Source organism: Sceloporus occidentalis, unplaced genomic scaffold (assembly GCF_023333645.1).
Source record: "Sceloporus occidentalis isolate IW3139 unplaced genomic scaffold, rSceOcc1.0.p SCAF_5, whole genome shotgun sequence".
Lineage (NCBI taxonomy): Eukaryota > Metazoa > Chordata > Lepidosauria > Squamata > Phrynosomatidae > Sceloporus > Sceloporus occidentalis.
In genome coordinates, this window is record NW_028316985.1 from 178473340 (window position 1) to 178495212 (window position 21873).

At 40.4% G+C, this 21873-nt stretch overlaps 1 protein-coding gene across 7 annotated transcripts in view; it reads right to left on the reverse strand.

Moving 5' to 3' along the window:
- Positions 1-21873, reverse strand: part of SEPTIN11 (septin 11) — a 158300-nt gene that overhangs the window by 107112 nt on the left and 29315 nt on the right. For all 7 annotated transcript variants that reach the window (XM_089526283.1, XM_089526284.1, XM_089526286.1 and 4 more), the window contains exons 2-3: positions 7707-7821; positions 3189-3384 (exon numbers count right to left, since the gene is read on the reverse strand). In XM_089526283.1, coding sequence (XP_089382409.1) covers positions 3189-3384; positions 7707-7821 — 311 coding nt within the window. The remainder of the gene's footprint in view (positions 1-3188; positions 3385-7706; positions 7822-21873) is intronic.

The following is a 21873-nucleotide window of genomic DNA, read 5'->3' on the forward strand; positions in this document are numbered from 1 at the left end:
TGGACAGCTTCAAAAAGGCTGTCAAGACGGATCTCTTCAGGCAGGCCTTCCCAGACTGAAATATCCCGGCCTCAGGATCTTAGGATTTGCCCCTCCTCAGTAATGTCTCCAAAGCCCCCTTTTCTTTAGAACTGAAGTTGCAGTGGTTTATTGGTTGGTATTATTTTGTTTAATTTATTGTTATTTTAACTAGTTATTGTGGTTTTAAATTAGATATGTTGTTTAATTACTTTTTAAGGGGGGAGGGAAATAAATTGTTTTTATGCTGTATGTTATTTTAATGCTGTAAACCGCCCGGATTGGTTCGCCACAGGGCGGTATATAAATAAAAATTTATTATTATTATTATATTATTATTATGTAGGCCAAGTGGGTGTCAAATGTTTAAATGCTGACCAGAAGCTAAACCGAGTGGATACCTCGATGTTGATTTTGCAGCAATTTGAGCAATCTAGTGATAATTTTATGGAATGATTTGTCACCACTGATGAAACATGGCTATGTCACTCTGATCCAGAGTTCAAACCACAGTCCTTGCAGTGGCAGCACTCCAGTTCTCCACCACCAAAGAAATTCAAGGCTCAAAGATCAGCAGGAAAGGTCATGACCACAGTTTTTTTTAGATAAGGAAGGTATTTTGATGATTAATTATCTTCAGAAGTGCCAAAACAATTAATGTAGCATACTACGCTAACTTGCTGTGCCACTTAATAGAGGCATTGAAGAAAAAACAGTGAGGAAAGCTGCAGAAATGTGTTCTCTTTTTGCAGGTCAATACACTTGCTCACAAGGCTGGCAAGACGATGGATGCTTTGAAGAATTGGGGATCTGAGTGCACAGACCATCCACTCTACTCATCAGATTTTGCTCTATTTCCTGTTTCCAAAACTTAAAAAGAGTTTGAAAGGAAGGAAGAAATTTTTAAATGATTCAGAAGTGTTAGCAACAACAGAGCAGAATTTCAGTGACCAGACATCAGAATTTTTTTTTGGAACGGTTAAAGAAACTTGAAGAACAATGTGCCAAGTGCACCAAACTTTAGAGTGAATACGCAGAATAGCATGTAACTTTCATGGCTCTAGGCCATTCCCTTCTTGCTTGGGCCAAGAACTTTTTAGCATCCCTTCTTACATATGCCATACACCCTAGTCCAGGGGTAGGCAACCTTTTTGAGCCGGGAGCCAGGTTGCTGTCTCTCAGACAACTGGGGGGGCCGAAGCCAAAAAAATAAATAATTAAATAATTTTTTTAAAAAAATTAAATATATAAATAAACCAGGACAAATGTAGGACAAAATTTTCAAATGGAAGACACTTTTTTAAAAAAATGGAGGACACGCAAAAAAAATTGCTGATTTTTAAAAAAATGTTAATATAAATGCATGTTTCTGAGGCTTCTATAGACAATTGCCCCCCAAAGGCCCCGGCAGCAATTGGCGGCAGGACCTGGCTGGGGCCGGTCCCAAGGCCTTGCCGGGCCGCATCTGGCCCGCGGGCCGCAGGTTGCCTACCCCTGCCCTAGTCACTTGATCCTCTTCGCATATTCTTGATTGTAGCTGAGTTGCTGTGACAAGAAATTCTCGAATCCATGCTGATGCATTTCTAAAGGCCTGCCCTGGAAATCCATGTCATATTAGAGTTAATGTCTGCAGTGAGGAGCCTGATGGACTCACGTCAAATAATTGTGTAAGAAAAGCAAGTTCAGCACCAAATAGGGTCACCATATCTCCTCCTTTTCCTAGATGTGCCCTCTTTTTTTAGAGCTGAAATTTCTGTCCAGGTGGATTTTTTAAATGTCCAGGGTTTCTTAATGGCTGGACTGGACTGAAGTGGGTGATCAGGCAGTAGAGCTCTGAGGATGAGGAACAGGGACATGCCAGGTTAGAGTAGAGTAAGGGAAGCCCCCAAGACAACCTTCCTCAGACCCAGGGGGCTTGCTGAGTGACTCACTGGCTTCTAGTTGAGGTGGCTGTTGAAAGGGAAAGACCCCCGTATCCTCCACTGCTCTTCTTAGATACTGCAGACTCAGGCCTGTTATCTCCCTGATTGAGTCTATCCATCTGGCATGTGGTCTTCCTCTCTTTCTACTACTTTCTACCTTTCCTAGCATTATTGTTTTCTCCAATAAGTTGTGCCTTCTCATGGTGTGGCCAAAGTATGGCAGCCTCAGTTTCCTGATCTTGGCTTCCAGGGAGAGTTCTCACTTGATTTTGTAGGCTGCCCTGAGAGCACTTCTAAAGAACGGAGTATAAGTACATTTAACAACAATAACAAAAACAACCACAACAACAATTTGTACTAGGACCCAACTGTTCATCTTTTGGGCTGGCCATGGTATCCTCAGCACTCTTCTCCAGCATCACATCTCAAATGAGTTGATTTTCTTCTTACCCACTTTCTTCACTGTCCATCTCTCACATCCATGCATGGTGATGGGGAATACTAAAAACCCGTGTGTGTGTGTGTGTGTAAAAGTAAAACCTATATCTTAAAGTTATATATTATGTGCTTTCTCAAAAGTATACTTTATTAATTCTAAATAAAAAAGTAGAATAAGCAACAATAAAAAATAAGAACTAAAATCTTAGCATATTTTTTCAAACGAAGCAAAACAATGGGTCATTTTTCAACATGACTGAAAAACATTTGTGGAGGGAAAAGGCACAAAATGTGATCACATTGTCAGGCATGAAAAATGCATACTTAATTGTCATTCCGTGAATACATAAGAGGCATAACCAGAAGCATGAAACATGCATGCAGAGCAGAAAATAGATAAGCTTATGTAGAGTAATGAGAGCAATTTTTTTTAAAAAAGGATGGAAGGATGGAGAAAATAGAGGAAAATTCTTGAAGAGTTTCAAGGGAAGAACTAGACTCTAAGTGGTACAACAAGAAGCTGGTGAAGGAAATAGAAATCACAAAGAAACAGATGTGATCACAAAAGGTTTCTGTCATGGTATAGTTCTGACACAGGACTATTATCACTCCAGAATGCACAAGTGGAATCAAGTGTTCTAGAGGAATGTCACATCTCTTCCTACAGAATAGAGTTATATCAAATGTGCAAGCTTTCCACCAAAATCTCCCTGCACATACTGTACAAGGATTACATTTTTTATTTGTGTCTAATCAACAGGATAATCAGATCTTTAAAGCATACTTTGTACAGGGCAAGTTCAACACTACCTGTCATCTTTATTGATCTGATCTCCAAATCCCACTGTGTCTACAATGGTCAGCTTCAGACGGACATTGCTCTCCTGAAGTTCATAACTTCTTGCTTTCAATCTCACACCAGGCTCGTTGTGAGTGGCTGGGTCACTTTCAAACTTTGTGTTGAACAGAGTGTCCATGAGTGTCGATTTTCCAATGCCCGTTTCCCCTGAAAGAAACACATCCATGTTAGGAGGTCTGAGAAAATAAATGTCAACTATTAAAGTTTCTGCCTTATGTTCAGAGCTGGATATACACTTGGGAAGGAGGGCCTGAAACAGACGGCCCTGAAGGAGTGACTTCACACTGCTCATTTTGGGAGTTGGATGGGGGCCGCAGCAACCGCATACCGTGGCCCTGATCCAGCTATTTGTCAGCTCAAAAAGAGGTGGCAAAATGCCGCTCCTTCTTGAGTTTGCAAAAGGGTGCCCTTTCCACTGCAGCCACAGCTTTACAGCACTCGGGGCTGTGAACCCAGCCCATGTGTGGGGAGACTGCTTACTGCCCCATTGTCCAGCAAGGGATGCACACTTTCTGTCTATGGAATCCCAGTGAATTAGGTGATACATTGAAGACCCTGATGAAAAGTTATTTACCATCCAAGAAAGCACATCTAACTGTGAGATGGTTACATTTGCGGGACTGCAATTATACAGCTGTGGACAGAATACTGATACTAAACAATAGCTAAAAAAGCATAACTGCATGTGTAAAAAAATGTACATGTGTGTAAACTACCAACAGGACTACCAATAGGATAAGATCAAGACAGAGGGACTTGCCTAGGGCCTCCTAGTCAGTTCATGGTTGATATGGAATTTGAACTAAATTCTTCTTGATCCTTACCTCAGTTTATGAGCGACTTTAGACACTGGAGCAAACTAGGCTGATGCCTACGGTTACTTGCTACTGAGAGCTTGGTAAACCTTTGCTTTTTGATTTACAGTTCTCAGCATGCCCCAGCAAGCATGTTTCAGCTGTAAACTAAAAATAAAATAAAAATCTAACTTTCACAAGCTCTGCTTTATTTAAGTTATTTGACTCTTAGCTGTAGTCTACTATGCATGCATCCAAAACTTTTAAGATGTTCACTCAATTAAACATGGAATTACTGTCTTTCTGACACCACCCTTTGTGTGTTCTGTTTTTTTTTTAATGGTAGGACTTAAATTAAGGTTGTATCAGATACACAGGGAGCAAACAATTATCAGCTAGAGAAATACACAGTTGTTTCCAGAGAGGAACCACCAAAATGGGCAGTGTACATTCATCTCATATCTGTATTTGGTAAACCGCTAGAAGAGTTTCCTATTTGTTCAAAAATGAGCAAAATCTGTTAGAGGATGGGCAGCAATAGAGTGCAGGTGCGTATGTACTTGCATGCCCTTCCTGTGCCAATTCTAACTCTCTTAAAAATCAAATTACAACCAAAATATATATCCAATTACATGTCTGCAATTGCTAGTTCTGGACCAGTATATAAAAAGCCACACAAAAACTGTACTTTGGAAAGTCTAATAGGAATAACATACACTTAAACTAAACTTCCTTTGAAGCACATTAAGGGCAGAAGTAAACATATTGATGCTGAATTTTAAGTAACTGTAAACAGAAAACCCATTTAGCCAAAACATCATAAAAGTGAAAAACAGCCTTGTGTAGGGAATGAGAGCTTTTGACATCAGAACAAAATAAGGAGTATCTTTATGCAGCATCAGCCAAACCAAAACTCTCAACCCAAACTCTCTGTCCTGATTGACAGGAGCTCTCCAGAATCTCAGGCAAAGGATTTCTCTCTACTGCAGCTATCAATAATCTTTAAACAGAGATGGCAGTGACAAAAATGTGTGCTAGAGAAGTGACTCTCAACCTTCTGTCTTTCAGTCGTTTTGGACTTCAACTCCCAGAATCCCTGACTATTGCCTATGCTGGCTATGGTTTTTGAAAGTTGAAGTCTAAAATATCTAGAGTGCCAGAGGATGAGAACCATGGTGCTAGAACTTGTTGTTGTTGTTGTTGTTGATGATGATGATGATGTGTACCTTCAAGGTATTTCCAACTTATGATGACCCTAAGGCCATCATGGAGTTTTCTGGGGCTGAGAGTATGACTCTGGTTATGGCATTTGAGAGTTGAAGTCTAAAATATCTAGAGTACCAGAGGCTGAATGGCTCTACAGACTGTAGCCTCCCCTTTTGGCACCAGATCGGGGCCACAGCAACCTCACACCGTGGCCACGATCTGGCCTTTTGAGGGCGCAAAAAGGAGCCAGAGGAACGGCATGATGCCGCATACCATGTGGAGCGGTGCACAGCATCATGGCGCTCCTGGGACAGAGTCAGGGCATGCATCATCTGGATGCTCCATCCTATGGTATCCTGGGATTTGTAGTTTGTTATGGCACCAGAGCTCTCTGACTGAAAGCTAAATATCTCACAAAGTTACAAGTCTAAGAATTCCATAGCATTGCACCATGGCAGTTAATGTGGTGTCAAACTCCATTAATTCTGCAGTGTAGGTGCAGCCTTGGTTTAAAGAAGCAAACATGGTAGAGTGTAAATTTCCATGTTTTAACAACAAAAACAAAAATTAGATAGTGGAGTATATAACATGGGGACCACATGTTTCCTACTCCAAACTTTAAGGTGTCAATGATACAAGAGATTCAGTCTAGGGCTTCTATCTGTCAAGGATTTGTCAAAGAGTTATCCTTTAATCCCTTGTTACATTGCTGAACATACATCAAAGTGAGGAGTATCAATAGCAAGAGAAAAATAGTAACTACTTTACTTTTTCCACTAGAGCCCCTTGCATACTACATCCAAAAGTTTCCTACTGTGATTCCCTCCTAGCACCAAAAAAATTATGTGCCCCGGCCCAATTTTGTCAAACTTCTAGAGATCCCACATGTATACAAAAGGGGGAATTCAAGCCTTGTAACCCAACTGTGGATGTCACTGAACTTAAGCCACACTCTGCGGGATGTATGTTTTTTTTTAAAAAAGTGCAACAAAACCCCAGTCAATGTCTTCTCTTTTTAAACATAACAAGCGAAGCTGATACTAAAGTTTCACTTTAAAAACAAACCTGATTTCATATAAACAAGCAGCAGTGGGAATAGCTCAGCCCTGCCAAGCTAAGTTCAAAGTTCATCCATTTCATTTTTGAACACACAAAAATGCCTCTCAGGACACTCGTACACACACAAATTGAAAAGGAGGAATCTCAGGAAAGGCACCATTCACTCTACTTTTAAACTCAACTCGCTCAGTCACACAGCTTCCTGTGGTTTCATTGCACCCATTTTTAAAAATAAATTGATGGATATGAATATACCAGTCCTCAAGAGACATTAGGGGAGAGGCAGCAGCCCTTTTGCATTCCACAGATGAATTCTGCTCAAAGACTGAAGATGAGTTTGGCTACAACATTCAAGTGACTTCTCTCCAATGCCTTAAACGCAAGGCTGTATATATGCCACAGTCCCCAGCAATGTAGTACCATGGGGACAGTTTAGTATCATGCACAAAAGCAAATCCAGCAGATTGCTAACCTTCCTCTTTTTTTCTGCATTTTTTAAAAAGCAACTTTCTAGACCTCATGCCAGGAAAGATGAATGCCTGCTGAAATCTAAGAAGACAGAGAGGTGACTGAAGAAACTGTCCATGGGCTGCAGGGCCAAGGCTTCAGTCTCCATCCAACCAAACAAAAACAAAAACAAAACCCAGAAATAAGGCTGCAAAACTTCACCAATTTTTCTGGGAGTAAACCCCACTTAACACAAAGGTATCTCACATGAACAAAATAATAAAATAACCTGAGATCCCCAGATTTAAGAATACTTTAGTGGAGTGTTTGTACTAACTCTGCCTGTTTGAACGATACTATGTTTGGAAAGAAATCATATGGAGATAGAAGGAACCTCCAAATAGATCCAGATTAGCAGACAGAAGGCAAAGAACCCTCAAGCCCTCAGTCAAAAGAGATAAGGGCAGGGTATAAATTATACCAAAAAACTAGGTTTGGGCACTTTTACCTTTTAAAAAAGCAGGGTGTGTTTCTAGATGGAAATATTAACTGAAGTACTCTATTGGTGCAAAAAGGATGTCTTCCCACAGTCCTGTTTGGAACATTACATAGATAGAAAGGGCTATTAAATTCTAAAATTCTAATCCAGAAAACAACACCCTTAAAATGTGTCAAAAATTCCAAAACTTCAGAGGAAAAACTGTATTAGAATCTATCGGCCACTGTTTGTAGCCAAAAGTCTGAAATGTCAAAATGTAAGGTAAGAGGCTTGCTAATTTTGTTCAAACATTTTAGAACAATGCATGGACATCTGAGCATTTTTTATTCAAATATTCCCATTGATGTTTCCTCTTTTACACATGAAAACACAGTGGAGGGAATCTTACATCACTAACTCAGCATGCTGCACCCGGAAAGAGTGCAGGAAATCTCTTTGTTCAGAGGATGGTTAGCATCACTTACCAACACAAAGGATGTTGAAGCAGAAACCCTGCGAGGTTGACTTGTTGACCAGCTGGTCAGGGAGACTGTCAAAGCCAACATGGCCCGAAAGGGACAGGTTTCGAAGATCATCATTCTGAAATTCCAAAGAAAAATGTTGGAAAACATTTACAGATCTACTTTAGCATTCCATTTATAAACAGGAAACCACTATGGCCATTTCTCCCACCCAGCAGCCATGCACAAACTAGAGAGTGACATAGATAACACTACATTACTTTCTAAATACAGGTATACCTCAGTTAATGAAGTAGATGTGTTAAGACTTTGTAAAAAGGAGCTTCTTTTTCAGAGACTTTGTGAATTGAAGTATGGGGCTGTGCAAACAACCCTGAAGGGGCAGTCTCTAGTCGCCTCTTTTTCAGCCAGATCAGGGCTGGGGCAACTGCATGCCGTGGTCCCAATCTGGCCTTTCCAGGGAGCGAAAAGGAGATGCAAAAAGCGGCTTCTTTTTATGCCCCGGAAAGGCCATGATAGCTGTGGCACTGTGGCTATACGGCTCTCCTTTGGCACTGTGTCATGCAGATGCAGTGCCGGAGGAGCACCGTGATGTCATGCACTATGTGGTGCGGCACATGGCGTCATGGTGCCCTGGGAGTGGAGCCGGGGTGTGCATCATGTAGATGCTATGCCCCAACTCTGCCCCCAGGCCAGCCCAAAGTGTTGGTCTGCACAGGGCCTCTGAATGTATATAAATGCAGGTACATTTAACAATTATATAATAATAATAATAAATAAAACTTTTATTTCTATCCACTTTTTGTCGAGAAAATCAAAGCGGTGTATAAAGATTAAAATACCTCAATATATACAGAATATCTCCCCCCTCTTAACAAAGGATTAAACAGTATAAGGGTAAAATTCAACGATTAAAAACTAAAGCAATTAAATAACCAATACCAATAACTGATAATCATGGGCTGAGTCATCACATGTGTGGGGGATTCCTGTGTGGCCGAGTGTTTTATTCTGGGAAGGCCTGCCAGAAGAGATCAGTCTTAATGCTTTCTTAAAGCTGTCTAAATAAGTAATTTGACGGATCTCGTAAAGCAGGCCATTCCATAAGTTGCATAATGCATGTACACTTAATGATTCTGTAGTTCATATGGGAGGGATGGTAGCTCAGAGAGGAACTGTTTTCCATGCAAAAGGTACCAGGTTCATCCCCATACATTTCCTCCAGCAGAGTGAAAAGTTTCTTCCTGAAAGGTCACTGCTGGACAGGAATCTGAGATAGACAAACAGTCTCATTTGACTGAAGAGAGCTTCCTGTGCATTGTTGGATGTCATTTGAAATCTTCTGGGTGAAGGGTAGTATACAAACCTTCTTAAATGAGCAGTTTGGGGAAGTTTCTTTTATTACTGTTATTATGATTATTACACCTCCCTCAGTCCCCATGCAACCAGGGGGTAAAATGGGTAAAATTCCAAAGACTCTCCTTTCCCACCCCATGGATGTTTGTGTATAAGACAACAAGAATTTATTTTTAAAAAATAGAAAGAAGACTGACAGTAGAGAATAAACACATAGAAGCTCTGGAAATAAATGTTTCCCTCACAACCATCCAAACTGCACAGAAGGAAAGTTTACCATGTGACTGGCAGCCACTTCTGGAATTACTATCTCCATTTTGAGCTACTATTTTTAAACCAAGCAGGCTGTGCTAACCGGAGCTAATAAAATGAAATGGCACAACTGTGCCCTAAGTTATCTACTGTCCTTCAGCAGGCCCTAAAGGAGAAGGGAAGGGCAGAGGATCCCTCCTTAAAGGACAGAGAGAATTTCTTCTTCTACAGCAACCCATGGTTTAAATTTAAGTCACAGCAGGGAAACAACAAGCAAAAAATAATTCCAGTATTTAGTTTTACTCATACGTTCAGCTTTGCTGAGATGTATTTATTCTAAGCAGCAGACGGATATGACTATATCCAGATCTAGTTTCATTAATAACTGCCATTAATGTTACACTGTGCTGTTTCACTGAGACATAATGGTCAGACCCCCCACTTGTTCCACCAAAACCTTTAAGATGAGCCAAGAATACCTTCTGAAATCAGCCTTACAAATACATCTGCACAAATTGCAAAACCACAAACATGTTTTGCACTGCTTATATTAGTCATTCATGGTATAACACAGCTTGAAAGAAAAGAACTCTTGCCTGGAGGAAATTCATAATAGATAAGTAGGCAAGTGGCTATTTAGGATTCAGTTTGCCATCAACATATGAGGGCCCATGTTCCTCCTGTGTCACCATTAACCCCAGGCTGGGGTCAGGCAGACTGGATGTAGATCTGGTGGATCCAGTCTGATCTCAGCCCAAAAGGCCCTTGATCCAGTCTAAAAGTCCAGCTGTTTGCAACTCTGAAACTCTGTGGCAACAGCCAGCAGACCGGATGGACCTGCCACTGCAACCCCTCTGAAGGCCCTTGTGATGGCCTATGGTGTTGGAAGGGAACACCTGGCCATGTGGGTATACCTAGGTGCCGCATTTACACCTTACGGGCTGTGGCAGGAGTCTTTACAGAGGCTGTGATGGTGGTGTACGGTGGTGGAAAATCCATGGCATGGTGGTGAGGTATGAACACATGCCCATTGTCACACATTGTCCTTGTCCTCTGTCTAGCTGGACTTTTAGCAGCACTGCCATTGAGAAGATGGTGAAAAGGGGTGAGAGAAACATAGACTTTTGATGTTGGCTAAGTAACACATCTGCAGTAAAAAAAAATGCACACTAAATAAATAAATAAATAAATAAATAAATAAATAAATAAATAATCTAGCTGACTCTACTTTACCTCTGTGGATGCCTTAAAATCATCTAATGGCATATATATATATAATTAGACAAAACATCCAAAAGATAAATAAAAACATAATTAGAGCACACAACCCATACAAAAGCCTCCCTGGCAGGATTATGTATTAAAAGCCAGCTTGAATAAAAACATATTTGCCTACCGGCAAAAGGACATTTGGGGGGGGGGGGGGAGATGTCTTGCATGGAAGGAAGCTCCAGAAGGTGGGAACAGCCACCAAGAAGGCCCTCACTGGTGTCTCCAACAAATGAGCCTGTGATCGTGGTGGGACCAATGAAAAGCTTCCCCCTGTAGATCTTAGGACCCTTGCAGGTTTGTATGAAGAATCTTGGATACCAAATTTTCTGTCTCTGGTGCCATTTTATTTGTTAAACAAGTAATGCTCAGGAATATACTGAAAATGTAAAAATGTAATAAAGAATATTTTTTTAAAAAAGGAATATACAGTTTTTTTATCCATAGATTCAGGCATCCATGGATTAAAAATATTCCAAAAAATGTAAATTTCAACGAGCAATGGGGGACAACTTTTTGCCATGAGGGATACCATTTTACCATACCATTGTATTCACTAGGAATTGGGCATCCACAGATTTGGTTTCGAGGGTAGGTGGGTCAAGGAACCAAACTCCAGCAGATATCAAGCGTGCACTGTATCTCCTTTATGAACTAGGGTATACCTATATAGGGCTTTCTAATGTACATTCCATTTTTCATATCTAAAACAACAACATGAGCGTGGATACTAGTCCCAACAGAGGCAAGCAGCAGTCACAGAGGAAAGCCAGTCACAATCAGCAAAAAAGAAAAGTGGGTAGGCAGGCCACAAAGAGAGGAAAAGTCTTGTCTTACAGGATGCGAGGCATGTCAATTCAGAATTCCTTTCAATCATGTGATGCACTGTTGTAATTGTTGTTGTTGTTGTTGTTTGCTTTCAATGAGTTTATGACTTATGGCAACCCTAAGGCAAATCTGTCATGGGGTTTTCTTGTCAAGATTTGTTCTGAGAAGGTTTGCCATTGCCTTCCCTGAGGCTGAGAGCTTGTGACTTGCCCAAGGTCACCCAATGCATTTCATGGCCAAGCGGGAAATCGAACCCTGGTCTCCAGAGTCACAGTCCAACACATGCTCCTCCACATTTCCCAAAGATCTGTACGCTAGATTTCTATATTTGTCAAGCTATACTGTTTTTTCTGGCTCCCTTTCCAGCTCATACTAATTTCAAAAGATGCCACATATACAAGGTTTACCAAGCCAGACAGTGAGAAACAATATGAATAACTAACAGAGTGAGCTCTTGATTTAATTTAAATTCTTCCCTCCCTTAAGGGAAAGCATTGCTCCTTCACATCTTATTCCTGCCAAGCAAATTATGGAGTTTTAAGTTTATTCCTTTCCTTAAGACCCCCATCTTAAAGAAAACCTGTTACAATAATTTACTTGCTCAGTGTTACAAGCCAACTGCAGTTTGTGGGAAATGAACCAGCGATCCTACAACGCATTAAAACGCATCTGTAATTCATAGGAACACTCTTGCTACTATGTGTCTGAACTCAAAGAAGTGTGCTTACTTTTGGAAGGATGTGTATGAGCAACAATAGTGTAGAATAAATCTGCATTTAATTACACGGACTGCAATACTTTTGAAAGGAGAATGCAATGCTCGATTAAGCGGCTAACTTATACAAAATGTAGAACAATTCACACATGTGATGCTGCCTGTAAACCTAAACAGGGAACATAAGACTTGATTTTGGATGATAATTTGTGTGTAATGTATAAAAACTGTTTGAATTTACTCTACAAACGTTACACATCTGCTTTTGCAAATCAGCATCCTAAGCATGTAATGCCAGAATACGTAAGGACAAAAATACCCACAGAATCATTTTGCATGGCAAGAGGGAAGCAAAAGTGTAATAAATGCAAGTTCAGAAAAAATGATGTCAAGCATTGAATAAATTCAAAGAGTGAGTTGGAGAGATGGGAAAATATTTATATGACACAGAGAAGGCAAAAGGGTATTGGGTCCACCAAAACACCTCCTGCAGATCCCACAGAGGCCAGGTTTTCCAAGTAAAACATGTAACAAAGCTGCAGGCTTTAACTGAGCCTGGAATAAAGAATATTAAGGACAGTGAGATTGTCGTACTTCAGCCACATCGTGAGAAGGCAAGACTCGCTAGAAAAGACAATAATGCTAGGCAAGGTGGACGACAATAGAAAGAAGACCGCATACCAGATGGATAGACCCAAACAAGGAGGCCACAATCCTGAGCCTGAGCAGAGCGGTTAAAGATGGGGGAGGGGGGTTGGAGGGTCACCATGATTCAAAGCAGACTTGAAGGCAGTTGGACTCAAAGGCAATTAACAACAACAACAACAACAACAGTGGTTCCCAGAGTTGTCCAGCCAGCATGGTAAACAGCCATGCTGGTTGGAGAATGCTGGGCACTGTAGTCCCAAAAGTAACTTTTCTAATCGCTAAAGCTTTGAGCATCTCTCCTTAAAAAATCGTACAAGAGACATTTAACAACTCTTTCTTTCACTTCAGTTTTCAGTGGCTATAATTTTGGGGTATATTCATTTTAAAAGAGGCCCAACTCAATGTGACAACCCTGCTTGGCTCTCTCCAGTGAGAACAAACATTGATCTTCAAGGCAAACTGTTTGGCTAAAAGGTCAGCTCAAACTCCAAGCAGTAATAGCAGCATTTCTGCCAAGAAACGACATAAAAGACCATTTTCTTTAAGGTTTTTCTCCTAACCACTAACATTTCTATTTGGAGAAGGAGTGACTAATGCATATACCAGCTCTCATGTCACAAATTGCTAACCAACAGAAAGCTGGTGGATTTTTTCCTCTTTTTCCTTTTCTGGTAGGGAAAGGGCGGAAGGGGGAAGACAAGAACCATGTGTATGCATTCCTGCAAGTCTTGTAAAGCTAGTAAAGACAAAGAGGGGGTTAAGGAGGGAAGAGAGAGCGCACATACACACAATATGTGACAAACAAGTATGAAGAATTTCCAAAGGCACAGTCCAATCAAGAACAGATGCTCCTCTCCAGTACCCTTCACTTGCCTAGCCTTGAACTGCCAATCTGAAACGCTGCATTTAAGCCAATAAGGTGGAGTGCAAATCAGTCATTTCCAAGACTTCTGGTGGAAATGCCAAATTACTACTTCTCTTCCCCTCATTGCCTCCCTAACCGCTTTCCACACTCCCATCACAGGCTGCTGGGGGACAAAAGAAATGTGACTAAGGAGCCAAAGGGGAACTCAGAGGAAGCCTGGAGTGTTGCCTCTCCAGTTGCAACGGACTGTGTTCTTCTTGGCTTGTATGCCCGTTTGCTTCCTGCTTTTCCCTCCAGTTTCAGAAGAAGAAAATTCAAGCCAAAAGTTTTAAGGGGGAAGGAGACTTTTGCTTGAACGTCTGTTGGCCAAATTCTGTAGACTACATTAACAAGGTCACCAAGGAACTCCCAAACAAACTGGTATGGAGAAAGAAGACAGGGAAAAGCTTTCCCCCTTTCTCATATAATATTTGAATTCTTGGGTCACATCAACTAAGCTCAAAGGATGGAAGGCTGTGGACAGCTAAATGAACTACTTCTCCACACAGTCCATAGCTAAGCTGTGGAATTCACTATTAGAAGATGTATAAATACCTATCCTCTGGACAGCTTTAAAGGCAGATTAGATAAATTCATTGATTTAGGGGCCTCACTGACTACTAGCAGGAGCGCAACGTATGATTTCCAGCATAAAAGGGAATATGACAATGGATGTCAGTTAGCTGGGAGTGGGAAATGGAGGCTGTAATTGCATTTATATTCTGCTGGAGGGCTACCTGATTGACCACTGTCTAAACAGAATATTGCACTAGACAAGCATTTGTTGGGCCTAAATATTCTAAAGGCACCAGATCCCTCATATCTTGGACAGTAAGCAGGGTCAGCTCTGGTTAGTACTTGGATCCATCAATGAATACCGGGTGGGGTATGTATTCCCTATCACCATGTACAGATGTGAGAGCTGGATAGTGAACAATAATTAATTCCTTATATGTACATGCTTCTTCCTCCTTCTCCACTCCACACAAGCCAATTTCCTTCCACACTTTTACTATAGCTGGCTGTTACTTTCAAACTAGGATATATACCAAAAAGGCAAGGCTACATTTCAGGATCAGATATACATCCCCTTCTACCCTGCTGAGTTGCTGTACAATGGTAAATGCAGCAAATATGCAATTAAGACTCCACCAAAGAACAGAAATACACTGGAACACTGCACTAATGTAATTAAGCGACTCTGATCCTTAGACCAAACCAAAATCACAGTTATTGTTAATTGCAGCAATCAGGTGCAGTCAGTACAAAGCAGAGTAGTGCACTTGCAGACAACAGTTGCTAAGCATCAGCCAAAGAGAGCATGCAGGAGGCAAGGATGGGATGCAGGTAAAGATGCTAACTACCCAGGGAAAAAAGGCAAGAGAGATTTTCATCACCCCTGCGCCTGAACAGCCATTTGGTCTGCAATAACTGAACACTGTCATTGTATTTTCATCAATGACAGTGTTCATTGGAATATTTGTAATAATGTAATGCAAAGAGCATTGAGCCAGCATGGCATAGTGGTTTGAGCATTGGACTACAACCTGGTTCAGTCATGGAACCACTGGGTGACCTTAGGTAAATCACACTCTCTCAGCCTAAAAGGAAGGCAAACCCCTCTGAATAAATCCTGAATAAATCCTGCCAAAAAACAAACAACAATCCTGTGATAGCTTCATCTTAGTGTTGTCATTAGTTGGAAACAACCTGAAGGCACACAATAAAAACAACAACAAACAGAATAGCATATACTTCTCTCACATTTACTAAAATAATAATAATAAGAAGGATGAGGATGATACAGACCAAAATTAGGCTGTATCTGATATATATTATATCAACAGTTCAACTTTCTTTTGCTGAGGGATAATTGTAGTACCTTCAACCTCAATCATTCACTCTGCATTACTTATGAGTTCCACTTCAAGCTGATAAAAATCTGATTCAGCACAACCAGTCAAACATCCTAGCTCCAAATCTGCCATAATCCCAGGGAGATGGACCAGTCAGTATTAACTAAAACCTTTGAGTACTAAACTGAAGCCAAAATGCTTAGATTTTTGCAGATGGGAAAGAAAAGTATAATAGCTGCACATCAGAGACTCTCACCCAGTAATGAATTTTGCTCCTATTGTGTTAAGGCAGAGCATTTTTAAAAATGTGTAAAGTAATTTAGGCAAGAGGTATTTAAGATGACTCGGCCTGCCTCTCTCCCTTGTTACAGCATTATTAGATGACTACAGATGTGTAAGCATCCTGGAACTCTATCAGCATCAGCAATGTACCAAAAAAGAAAAGAAAAGCAAACTTGAAACCCGAATACTCTTTTCATAGGCAAACAGAGAAAATAATGTTCCCACTGTTCCCCCACATTCTGTGTCCACAAGGGAGTAGAGTCCTGATGTATTTGATTCTACTTCTCTTGAGTACCACCATTATATTTTAGGCTGTGTACCAGATTTCAGAAGCAGCTATACAGAAGCCCATAAGGCAGCTGAAAGTGTCAGATTATCCTAAAGGAATTGTTCTAAAAGAATTAACAATGAAACTGATAATACAATACCTGCAGCACAGGCAAAATGAATGTGTGTTCTATACAAGCAGGCGGAATGAGATGGCAGAATAAATTTCAGATTGTTGGTGGGGAGGGCTGTATCATTTCTATACTTCTCCTCGGGTGCATCTGTACTATAGAAATAATGCAGCTTTAAGTGCTGAGCTCCAATGGAATCTTGGGATTTACAGTTTTACAAGGTCTTTACCCTTCTCTGACAAACAATGCTGTACAATGGAGCTATAGCAGTTAAAGTGGTGTCAAACTGCATTATTTTTACAGTGTAGATGCACCCATTTTGTTGTTGTGTGCCTTCAAGTTGTTTCTGATTTATGGTGACCCTAGGTCACCATAATCATGGGGTTTTCTTGGCAAAATTTGTTCAGAAAAGATTTGCCATTGCCTTTCCTTGAGGCTGAGAGTATGCAACTTGCCCAAGGTCATCCAATGGGTTTGATGGTGAATTTGGGAACTGAACCCTGGTCTCCAGAGTCATAGTCCAACACTTAAACCACTAAGCCATGCTGGCTCCCATAGTTAAGGGGGAAAGCTTTCTCTGCAAATAGAAAACTAGCACACAGTGAGTCGGCTGGACTAGAATGTTTCCACAACCAATATCTATAAGTAGTTTTCTAGTTACAGAGAGCCTATTACTTGACCCTTTCTCCATAGATATATTTTAGAAAGCATATATATGTGTCCTTCCTACTTTGAAGGGCAGTATCTATTTTATCATTTCGTGAGACTTGTGTTCCATAAAATTGATGAGCATTTGTTGCCTTCTTCTGAACATTTTCCAACTTGTCTCACTCCTAAAATATTGAACCCATCAAGACGTGCTGACTCATGTTCACCTTGTGATTGACTACAATCCTATAACTATAATCCTGAGATTATTTTCACCTGTTTTGCTTCCAAGTGAGGTATCCACAACACAAACATGTATGCATCTGTTTCACATACATATGCAAGCACACAGCCTTTAAATGTATAACTCTCTGTCTGTATCTGTTGAATTTAACTCTCTAAATTTCACCTTGGTTCCAGTTTTTCATTTTAATAATCCCATTTTCTTCTATGAGAAAAGGACAATTCTGTTCAAATCCTTCACAAAAACAATACTGCAGCCATCTCCCTCCAATCTGGTTGAGTCTGATGAGTATATCATCGGACAAAGGCTACTGCAGAATAAATGGAATAGAACAGATGGTATAGCAGGGAAGGAGCAGGAATCATGGCGATCCTGTCCGATGTTGAAATGCAAACCCAGTATTCCTCACCATTGTCTATAATGGTTAGAGGTGATGGAAGCTTTAGTCCAAACAACATCTAGAGGGTCACATAGCTCCAGTCCTGTAACAGAAAATCTAGCAATATGTAAAGTCTGGTAGTGTGGAATTCTAAAATACACACTGAGTCATTATATAAGTGGTCCCGTTTTCAACTGTGAAACAATTGGAGGGCAAGCTCTTCAGCAGAACTGCATACAACACTTGTAAATAGTAGCAAATAAATATTTTAGTGTTTCCCAACAGCCACATTAGGAAATACTTTCAGGTTATCCCATTTGGACCACAGCAGTTCCCAGAGAACCACCTCATCATGCTTCACATCCCTCAGTTTACCTATGACATAATGTCCTAGAAGGCATGATGTTTTGGCTGGCCAATAAAAAATGAGCTTTTAATAACTTGCAAAAATACACTGACTAACCCATTAGTAACCAATTTTTCATTCTCAGAGTCACATAAAAATTTTGAGTCAAGTGTTCCCTAATGGGGTCATCCTAATGGGGTGAGATCATTAGGAATGAATGTGATCAGATACAATTGAGGACAAAGTGCCTTACATGTTTAAATTTCATGTACCAGGAAAGGCCATTTTAGTTTACAGACAGATCTAGCCCTACAAGACAGCAGTCTACATCTATCACCTGAACAGTTGTAAACAATTATCACCACATTTCAGCCACTTGCCATTTATGGCTTTTGTCCTACAAACAAAAATCTGTGGGATGAAAGCTATCCCAAGAAACTTTATTGATTTTTGCCACTAATATTTTTTTTGTTCCAGCCAATATAATGTATTATGACAAAAAAGGTCCATCCTGTTTTTCAGAAAACTCTGAATATCCCACATTACAAGAAGTGTATATTTTGTTTTGTTTTATCTAATTTTATTTTACATTTATTACAGAATAATGATGGAGCTGGAAGGTACTGCAAGGGCCATCGAATCCAACCCCGTGACATGCAGGAATACACAACTATTGCAGTCCTGAAAAATGTCCATCTATCATCTTTTTAAAGACCTCCAATGAAGAAGAGTCTACGGCCCTCTGAAACAGTCTATTTGACTGTCAAACACCTCTTACAGTAAACTTCTTCCTAATGTTGAAGTGAATTCTCTCTTAAATAGCAGAAAACAAGCTTGCGTCATCTTTTACGTAACATCCATTCAGATATGTAAAGACAGGTATCATGTCACTTCTCAGTCTTTTCTTCTCCAGACTAAACATACCTAGCTCCCTTAGTCATTCCTCATAGGGCCTGCTTTCCAGACCTTTGATCATTTTGGTTGCCATCCTTTGGATATGTTCCAGCTTGTCATTTTCCTCCTTGCACTGTGCTGTTCCTGGACACCTTATTCCAGATAAGATCTGACTAATGCAAAGTGGAGTGGCATTACTACTCCCTTGATTTGGATACTATAATTCTGCAGATACAGCCTAGAAATGCATTGCCTTTTTTTTTTGGTTTGGACCCTGCATCACACTGTCGACACTGCTTTCTACATGGAATATTTTTGTATCTCACTCTAGACTGTAATTCTCATCTGGGGTTGCATAGGACTGAGGAAAGCCATACTGGGCAACATTCCCTCCCCTTTCCTCCTTTGCATTTGTGTACATACTCATCAATTACGTCACATACCTTCTGTCATAAGCACGTCTGGTATTGGCTGCAAGCCAACTGTGATGCAATGAAGTTGTGATATATGGGTGGATTCGCTGTACTGTGGGCTAGGCTATACTAAGAGACAGTCTCACCCAATTACATCAACAGAACATGGGTCTCATAATGTGGACAGTTGTTTGCTGACCAAAACTGCTAATAGCCTTGCCCATTCTTCAGCAGACTCTAGCTGAGTTTCCATGTGATACTACTGCTGGAGGAAGGAGGATGCAGTGTTACCAGACTTCTCCAACTCCATCCAAGCAGTCTGCCATGACCACTTCTCATATGACCCATACATGGTTCCAAATTTCACTACTCCTAAGTAACCAAGTGATTTGGACATCTAAGTGGTTTATTCCATCACAAAATATTATGATATATTTGCAATTTCTACTTTAAGGATTTTTACAATGACTTTTCATGCCAGAATAAATAAACCCTCACCTAGTAAAAACAAAGATTTTAAGAATATTTCTAACAGACTTTCAGACATCCAAATTCTGATACAGAAATACATAAAAGCCAAGCATATGCAAACATGAAGGCACATGAACACTGCTATCTCCTTTCACACAGAGGCAGTAAATTCATGGCTGACGTGGCATTTGGACTCTGGTTTAAGTCCAGAATTTGTTCCACTGCACCTCAAAATTCTAGTAAAATACAGAATGCATTACAATTTCACTGTATTTTATTATCCTTTCCATCACACCACAGTCCTAATTTTGAATCCACAAAGCAGTGGTTGTCAAAACTCCTTAGTGCCATTGTTAACTCAATTGAACTGAAAGCATCCTGCAGTGAATAGCTAATGTCTTTAAGTGAAAAAGGAGAAAACACTTCAAAAAACACCATCACACCCTGGAACTGTGATTCCAAAAAGTGTTTGTTGACCCATGCAACCACACCCTGAATTGTTGCACAAAGAAATACAGATAGCAGCTACCTTTTAAATGCCTTCAAGTGACAAGAATATGAGAGGCCTTGAAACAGCTGTTCACTGTAGTTGTTTAAAAATGTCAGAAAACAACAGAATGCTAGCAAACATTTTTGCCCAAAAGCAATGCTGTTAATGTGACACAGTGTGGAATCAAAGCATCACCAAGAGCCCAAACTACAGCTGTCGGCAATGTTATTTTTTCAGTAATGTTTTGCAGAACAAACTTTGTCTTATGCATTCTGCAGCCCTATGCATTATCTGTTATAAAAGTTCTGTTAAGACTGTATCACCAGGAAAACAACTTGATATACAAGGAAGGGAAGGCATAGTAGAGAACTCTGCCATAGTGAAGCCTGGACATCTATATCATTAGGTAATAATCCAATGAGCCATGCATTTGAGACTCCTTATGCCCAGGGCTAAATAACTGCAGAGTTCCTTCCCTGCATGGAAAATATATATCCAGAGATATACACACATTCATGGAGTACAGCAGCATTTACACAACAGGCCAGGTGTGCTCCTATAGATAGACCATATGAATGGATTTTATAAAAGCAAAATCTATTTGAAATGAAGTCTAGCAGCACAGTGCAGAAATTTCAGTCCTTTAAGCTCAAAGGATACACAAATCCAAACAACATGAAATCATGCTTTAAATTCAGATCACAAGGCCAAAGTTTGTAAAGGCAAGCTAGTCTGCAATACCACAATCAAAAGATCCTTAGAGAAAATGTATCCCAGAATCTGTTCATTCCAGTCAAGCTTTATCAAGAGGATACTTGTTCAAATTGTAGGCTTCTCCTCTTGTCAGTGTATAAACCTGTCAGAGATAATCTCTCTCAACATACTTTGTAGCCTCCAGATAGACAAGATCAGAGAAGGGGGACTAGCTCCTGTTATGGCTGGCTGATGTCAGCATGTTGCATCCAGGAAGACAGTAGCATTCCCTGTTTGCCTCCTGTATAACCAGAATATGTAACTTTCTGCATTCAAAGCATGTAACCTTCTGTTCTGCTATGCCCCCTCAGTTAGAATGGTCAGCAGAGCAACAGCTAATGGCTGGAGCTTTCCTGGTGCACTACTCTAGCTGTTGCACACTTTCCTGGGCAACATAGCCATGGAGGGAAGACACACAAGATCTGCTGATTTCAAGTAACCTGTTTCTCTACTCTGCCCTCCATAGGCGCAGGGTTCTATAACTGCAGGATTCAGACCTGCTTTTCAAGTTAAGTGTAATGCTTTCCTTCTCCAGTAAGTCCACTGCATCCTTGGGCTTTTCATGGAGGAAGAGGAATTCTCCTTCCCCAGCATTTAGCATGGAAACAAGGACTGGCAGATAGGTACTGGAGCAATTTTTCTTTCCTCTATCATCTTGCTCAGTAACCTGCACAGAATTTCTGGTTGCCAATTTAAATATAAGGCTGGTCTTATTTTTGGAAGTACTCTAGGGCTGGTTTCTCTGTTTCCAAGGGGAGACTGGCTGTTCATAGCATTGACACAATTAACATCACATCTAGTTTAGCATGGCATCTGTACAGCATAACCCCCCTTTTATGATTTATTTAGTTCTTAATTTTTTAAAAATATAAAAGGTGAAAGAAAGCAATGTAATTAGGTACTGCATTCTATACTTTGATCCAAGAAAGGCAAAGAATTTTTCCAGATGAAGTATAGCCAGTTTTTAAACTGGAATTTATGTTTTAACTCTCCTGGATTTACTGTTCAGCTTTCCTGGCTGACT